The 8,160-nt window shown below is 36.1% G+C and overlaps 1 protein-coding gene across 1 annotated transcript; it reads right to left on the reverse strand.

Moving 5' to 3' along the window:
• Nucleotides 1-1,249: 1,249 nt before the first annotated feature.
• LOC132064843 (methylthioribose kinase) lies at nucleotides 1,250-7,776 on the reverse strand. The gene is made up of 6 exons (XM_059457983.1): nucleotides 7,356-7,776; nucleotides 6,376-6,685; nucleotides 3,566-3,740; nucleotides 3,243-3,444; nucleotides 2,078-2,292; nucleotides 1,250-1,659 (listed from the first exon to the last, which is right to left on the reverse strand). The coding sequence occupies exons 1-6, from the start codon at nucleotides 7,539-7,541 to the stop codon at nucleotides 1,485-1,487; spliced, it is 1,263 nt and encodes a 420-aa protein (XP_059313966.1). The 5' UTR covers nucleotides 7,542-7,776; the 3' UTR covers nucleotides 1,250-1,484.
• Between the last annotated feature and the right edge of the window lie 384 nt (nucleotides 7,777-8,160).

Genomic DNA, 8,160 nt, shown 5'->3' on the forward strand with positions numbered 1-8,160 from the left:
TTTCTCCATTCCCGGGGCTTGAACCCAAGACCGGTTAATTAGTACTCCATTTAGTAATAGTAAGCAATACTATGATTACCAAATAAAGTAAGAGTTCAACATATGCGTAACCCATAACTAACAATCTGATTTTCGCCCATCTAGTATTTGATCACTAGAATATATCATTTTTAAAAAAATTAGTTTTCTAAATCCATGATGCATGTTATAAAATACTAGCTATGCGAAGACACGCAAGTATTAATTATGAAGCCACTTTCATGTACTCTATTTATCTCACTATTTCCTCTTTTATCGTTTCGTTAGATGTCTATAAAACAATGTCTGGTATTTCGCGTGCGTTAAGTTTTGGATGCCAAATATTTGCAAGTAAACTAAGTTGAAAATAGATACTGTATATGGTTTATGACATAACGTTGTAAGACGTAATAGAAGAGTCATTCTTGTGCCCACAATTGCAAAATAGTGATTCCTATGCGTGGGTGTTAAGGGTTAAAAATTTGAGGCAAAATTATCATTGTACCCACAACCAGGTCAGGCTCTTGGCTTTTTGATCACACAACAATTAAAGATACAAAAATATGAGTGGAAAAGAAAAACTAGCATTAGTTCTTTCACCACCAAAACATCCCTAGTCAATCTTACAAGATCAATAAAATTGTCTCACAATAGAGGCGTTTTGGTCAATTTGGCCGTTTTTGGAGGAATTATCCAATTAGATAAGATAAGATAATGACGATCTTTGATAACTTACATACAGGATTATAGGAAGGCATTGCCAAACATGGCCTCGGCCAAAAAAATTGGTTTCTCATTTCACTCCTGTGTATCAAACAAAACTGACGGTCAAACACAAACTAACAAGACGCCAAATCGAATAGAGGGAGTAGCATCTAAATGTTACATATAACTCAGATTTTAATGTTGCAAACAAAAACAAAATCTCGTTATATTGTACTGTTCGCATGTAGTTAATTTTAGATAAATGCACTGCAGTATTATTCTGTTACTAATTCCTATAAGCAACTATATTTCTTTCTTCAATTCTGCAGCTAATATTATTCAAACTTCAAAAGATTATAGGATATCTTTGTGGCTTATGCAGACTTTAAATTCCAGTAGTAGAGGCAATAAAGCGAGGTTGCATAACGAGCCATGGTTCTAGGGAAACACTGAATACCTATTAGTCATCTCCGACAAGGGAGCAAAGCATGTTTTGGGTGTAGTCTGTGCAGAAGTAAACTGGAAATGATAAGAAAACCTCACCATTACTTTACTAATACAGTTTCACCCCTAACAAAACCGAAAGAACAGATCCAACATAGTACAATTGTCCAGTATGCTAAGCATTGCATACCGACATGCAATTGCACTAAATAAAAGGGTATTATTTTTTTATAATTATGCATTCCCAATCCCCAATGGACTACAAAATGCTTAGTCAAAATCGCCAACTTGTTACATCATCTGTTTTACCTTTGACATTACTGCAAATGAACTTGCTCAATTGCGGAAACAACTTCATCAATGCTCTTGAAGTTCCGTCTTTCTTTCAGAAGCTTCTTTGCACAGTTAAGCGCTTGTCGTTCACAATCAGCTCGTTTGGGAACCTCCTTGATTGATTCAAAATCTTCTACATGAGCTACCCCAACTATTCTCCTGTGTATTATTGAGAAAATAAGAATTTTAATCACATGCACCAAGACTTCAGAACTATCTTGGGATTAATAACAACATAGCTCTTGAAATCAGGGAACAAGGCTTAGTTGCTTCGCATGAATGTATGTATATCCCTAAATGAACTTTCTTGGCATTAGCAGGCACTGTATCTTGTCCGCCTATATAAATATAGATACATATATATGTGTTGATACATATATACCAACGTGTGCACACATATATACTTGTTCATTGAGAACCTTTGTGCCTTCTGAGTTACCAAAATTGTCGCGGGAAACAATCTACCTTTGCTTCCCTGGGCAAGGGGTTGTTAAATTGAAAGGAAAACGGAAAAGGACAGAGAGGGAACATGCATATTGCATAGAACTAAGATTAGAAATAAGAATTCGCCAATCACCTTATCATTTTAGCAGCACCAAATCCAAGGGTGTCCTCAAAGAGTTCTTTCATGTATTTCTGCTTTACCAGTTGTTGAAGCTCGGTATTGTTGTATATTTCAGGAAGATATGCATCACCAGGACCATCCTTGTTCTCATCCCAGAGTGCAAGAAACTTTTTATGAAAGAGGTTCCAAGTCTCTGTTATTGTCTTCAGAATCCAAACTTTATACGACTGAAAACAAACGAGTTCAACATTAAGTGCCAAAAACTATGTCAGTGTATTCTTGAATTTGCAATACTGAAAAAAGAAACAAATGTCAAGTCTACCAATAAAAATAAGCACAACTACAAGTCCTCACCGGCAAAAATCACATATCAAAACTAATAAGCTGAGGAACTCATCATTAAAATTAAATCAAGAAGCAATGGGAGGAAAGATGGGAATGGAAAATAAAGGTGGTCTATTCTCATTTCTCACTTTTTGTCCATCCCTCTATTCAAGACTTTCCCTATAGGGTGTGACCAGTAGCTTTCTTTCACAACCACTGAGAAAAATTCCACAACCGAATCTGGTCTATCAGCAAATCTTCTATGCAGATAGTTACTATTCATACCCAATCATTACAGAGAAAAGATGCATTCGTCCGCATATGAAGGTCATATAAGGATCTTTCATCTCATGGGACGTTAATTTGAAGAAGTTTGAATTTTTTTTATAAATCTAGAAATGAGCTTTAACACTAGAAAAGATTACATATTCCGAACAGTTATCGGCTTGTGAAGAAATCTATGAAGTCATTGAAATCTCAAGATCAATATTTAAATTAAAAATAATATCTTTGGAAAAGAAGCAGCATAACGACATTCCTCAACTTCTCCAGATGAATCAATCTGGCATTAGGACATATATTTGAGCAGGTGGAAGCCATATACAACTCTGTGCAGCCTCACAACATGCCTCAACTTTCTACAGATCAATCAATCTGGCATTAGGACATATATCTGAGGAGCTGCAAGCTATATACAATTCTATGTCCAGAATAGAAATCCCCGATGTCAAGGACCAAAATATCATGCACAAGGAGAAAGAACAGAAAGGGGGAGACAGACCTTTACTATTAAACAAGGAGTTCACAGTAAAAGAAACATGGAATAGAAAGGCCGATGTTACAGTAGATATACCTTGCGGTCATTGGCCTGATCGGCATGTCCATCTTGGGAAAAGTATGCCAGAATTAGGTTCCCAATAAATGCTCCAATATCAAAACCCATTGGCCCATAGAAAGCAAACTCCGGATCAATTACTTGGGTTGAATCATGAGTGACCATCAATGAACCAGTATGGAGATCGCCATGTATAAGAGCTTGGGCTCTCTCACAAAACCTGCAAAGTATCACATAAATATTGTTGTGATTTTGCTGCTGAAACAAACAAAAACAGATAAAAGTCAAGCATATCAATTAGATGCACTATAAAGCAACATCTTCTACAAAAACAAGCTTACTTGGATTTAAGCTCAGCAACTTCAATCTTCAAACCATTATCGTTGCGAACTGCCTCAGCATCGGCATCAAGATAAGGAGATGTACAGCGATTATATTGTGATACTTTGTAGGGATCCGAGAAAACAACCTGCTCGGTGAGCCTACACAACTCGACGTTTCCACAAAATTCAGCAACTGCAAAATGAATAGAGGTCAAAATCAAACAGAAATAATTGTCATGGCCATGATATAGCTGGCCAGAGTCCATCAAAACCCAAAAGTAGATAGTTTTAAGGCTGAATCCCCTTATAAGATGAAATCCCCATATGAAGGCTGAAGATAAGGGTATGGTCTCAATCTATTGGAGAAAAAAATGGTCTCAACAAAAGGCAAAGATAAAGATAAATGTCATATCGGAAGAAACAGACACATAGATAATGAAGAAGAGACAAATCAGAAACGATAATGAAGAAGAGACAAAACAGAAACTGCAATTATAAAATGAAGTTGAATAATATGAAAAAGATCAAATGTATGCTTCGAATGATTACAATTATTGCTAAAAAAGTTCTCTAAATGGAAAGAGAGAACTTTTTAACCCACAAATCGAATGATTACAATTATTGCTAATTATATGAACAAAATTAGTACATGAGAGGCAAAAAATTCCATTTGTGTGTTACAACTTAGTTTTGTTACAAATAAATATGAAACAAAGGAGGTTCTTCCACATATATATAAAACCAAGGGAGAAGAATGTGTCGCATGTCAAAATCTCAGCAAAAGTGCATGTAATTGTCCTGTATTTAATATATACAATGAAAGTTCAGTGAGTTTCCTGAATTACATGGAAGGGAGAAGAATGTGTAATCCCCACTTGTGGGATTACACTGGGTATGTTGTTGTTGTGCTCAAGATCGGCCTAAATTGATTTAGACAGGAGAACTTAGTTAGGTGTTTTAAATCTCAGTAGCCATCTATAAATGTCCTGAAATATTGGGTTTGTCCGTTTCCACTTTAGCTTTCAAATATCAGAATTAGAAAAAAAACACATCAAGTAAAATAATTGCATAACACCCCAAACAAGATATATTCAAGAGACTCGCCGAGTCTCAAGAATTTAAGACTCGGACACATACAACTATGACTCATCTCTAATCCTTTTTCTTTCTTTTTTTTTCTTTTTTTCTTCTGTTGTCAGGTAAGCCTCGCTCTCTTAGCAGAAAGACGAGTGTCAAAATGATAGTAAATGTTAAGAGTGAGTGACGCGAGGCTTCAGGTGTCGTACTGAGTTTGAAATGAAAAGGGTGTATGGCTGTATTAAAATAAAAGAGAGGGATTGAAGTTTTGCATTGACTTTGATTCTTTTGAGCTGAGGGTCTATTGGAAACAGCCTCTCTACCCCATAAAGGTTGAGTTAAGGTCTGCGTACATCCTACCCTCCCCAGACCCCACTTGTGGGATTACACTGGGTATGTTGTTGTTAGAGGGATTGAAGTTTTAGATATTACAGTTTAGCCCTGGCAGTTACTAATTGAATCCCAGAAATTAGTTATGGCTGTTAGGTGGTTAGTTGAGCTTGCATAAATAATTGTAATTCCAATTCCAAAGTCATTGATTCAGAATCACAGCTATTTTGCCCAAAATTTCATATTTTCCCTTTTTCCCCTTTTCTTCTACTTTTCTTGAAGCTCAAGAACTGTAACAATGCAAAGCCCATACGCTTGAACAAGCAGTGCGGTAAACACTTGCAAGGGAACTAATTCTGCAAGATAGCTAGACCAACTTAGGAGGTACTCCGTGCTATAGTTGAGGTGCGCCTCACCTGGGCCGGACCACAGTTATCAAAAACAAAAAGGATAGCTCGACCAACTTTCAAATTTGATCATATAGTGGTTTCTGATCATTTGATTAACTATATTCATCCTCAATAAAAGTATTGCCTCTAAAAGACGGGGACAACAACAAGGACAAATTATCAGTCAGAACTCAGAATGCATCACAAAGGCAAGTTTATTGAAGACAACAAGTGTATCAATGTCATGCCGATGTTTCCTTTTTCCTAACATGAAGGATGGGATGAACAAGTTACGATGTATTAACGAGTTAAAGGATATAGATTTTGAATTGGAATGTCTATTATCATCGCGATAAATGACGGTGACTAAAAGCTTGCTGACACAAAGCTCGTCACTGCACATTTAAATCAGAAATAGATAAACCGTAATTCACCTGAACTACAATAACTTCCCCAAGGGTACAACTTTTACCAAACAAGAAGAAACCAAAGCACCTTTTTTTTGCTTCTTTTTTCTTTTTTTTTTTTTTTTTTTTTTTTTTTTTTTTTTGTTTTTGGGATAACTGCAGTGTTTGGCCAGCTTGCGTGCACCTCGACTAATTCCACGGGATACCTCCCACCAGCAACAAGTACCGGGTAACTCTATCCACCAAGGTTAGGACAGATGGGAAGAAATCATCTAGTGTTTTTTGTACCAAAGCACATGTTCCACCCACCAATATCTACCATTCTTTTTTTGTTTATCAAGTAAATGTATGATAAACATGGCCATACTGGCCATATACAAGGGGTATACCAATTAATATCTACCATTCTTACTATTAGTTTTTATAACTTTCAGTAATATTGTTTAACCTTCAGTAATATAGCTTAACCACTGTAAGAAGTATAATTATAGAAGAATCAATTATGTATATTCACACAACTGAACCCTGTCCATCTAGACCGAAACTTTCATAAACACAGGTGCGGAAAGTGTATATGTACATATACTAATATATATGCAGTCACATTGAGATTAATATGGCTCACCTGCACGTTTGTGATCTGTTGTCGTAAGATGAAGCAGGGAGGTGAAGAAAAGAGTCTTTGCCATATAGTCTGAAATGTGTTCTGCAAGCAATGGATACTCGACCCCAGCAATCAATCCCTTCCTCAATATAATATGAGGAGGTTCAAGATAGCGCATACCAATCAAACACATAGTCCTGTCAAAATGGTAAACCTCAGGTACGTTCTCAGGACACAGACGACCATGCTCTTTTAGTGCAGTGGCTTCAAAGTAAGCACGTTCTTTTGTCATTGGCCATGACTCTCCGATGCATCGAATATAAGGAAGAGCCTGCGTACACCATCACCATTTAGAAACATAAAATAAACATCATAATAGGAAAACAGTTTAATTTTCATGCACTGGCATTTTAAAAAATTACACTGTTAAACAACAACAACAAATCCAGTGTAATCTCACAGGTTGGGTGGGGTCTGGGGAGAGTAGTGCGTACGCAGACCTTACCCCTACCTATAGAAGGTAGAGAGGCTGTTTCCAATAGAGACTCGGCTTAAAAAATTACACTTTTAGGTTACTTAAAAGCCAACAACTAATAACTGGATTGGTAACCCAGAAAAAGTGTGTTAATAACATGTTACTCCGGTTAAACAATGCTGCTAGTGTGTAACCAATGCAAAGACTAACATATCAAAAAAAAAAAAAAAAAATTGACAAGTGCAAAAGCATACAAGGCAAAATCTTTGGACCTTTTAAACTTGTATACCATTTTTAATCACTCATACATCACATAATACTGCCACAGGAATCCCTAATTGTGGACAAATCCAAAGCATCAACTAATGGGAATCTCTTTTAAAGCCAAGTCTAACTACTTAATTGTTGACACAATTCAATACGGGGAAAAGAAATCTGAATAGCTTAAAAACTACATAGCCCGTTGACTACAAGAGGACTAAAAGATTAGGAATAATTATAGCAAGAAAAAAGAGATGAATGACACCTGTTTGATGACCATTGAACCAGAGGGAGCAACAACAATATAAACAAAGTTGAGATTCCCATCACCCACTTCCTTAATTTCAAGTTTATCAAACTCCTTTCCCAAAATAGAAACCAAAGAAGGAGTAGCTTTTATGTACTCCACTAAAGACTTCTCATCCAACGGTCGGAATCCATCGGATGCCATCGTCGATACTGTTGGTAAACGGTCGTGATGGTAGTTGGGGAGAGTGGCGAATGATTAAGGGGCCAGGGGATTTAAAGTGGGGTAGGTATTATTTGTTAGGTGGGAAAAAAAACAAAAAAGCACTAGCAAAATGTTGCTGCTTGTGTATTGTATTTTGATTATTGAATTAGTTGAAAATGATTTTGGTTGACGAGAATTGATTCCCAATCTCAAGTCTCAACACTGCATGTACATACCTTGCGACATGGCTAGATTCATTTTTCGTAGTTACATTGTACTTGGTCATTTTTCGTATTTATAACTTAGGAGATTCCCAATTTTTCCCACTGTTGCCTTAATTTTAAGCTTTGTTACAAAGGAATTAGGGTTAATGCATATGCAGCCCCCTAAACTTGTCCTTTTTTTAACTTGTGATAACATCTTATTTATATTTTTATCTATTTATTAATTAATATTTATCAAGAGATTTACTTGAAATTCAATAGTAAGTTACATCATCAGATAAGAGTCAAAAACACACCTCAACAATCACTGTTTTTTGAGTTTCAAATTATCAGAAGGTTTAGAAAATTACCTAAACTATCACTATCTAACACTGCCAGTCTTCTCTTTGAAATAA

This window comes from Lycium ferocissimum, chromosome 7, assembly GCF_029784015.1.
Source record: "Lycium ferocissimum isolate CSIRO_LF1 chromosome 7, AGI_CSIRO_Lferr_CH_V1, whole genome shotgun sequence".
Lineage (NCBI taxonomy): Eukaryota > Viridiplantae > Streptophyta > Magnoliopsida > Solanales > Solanaceae > Lycium > Lycium ferocissimum.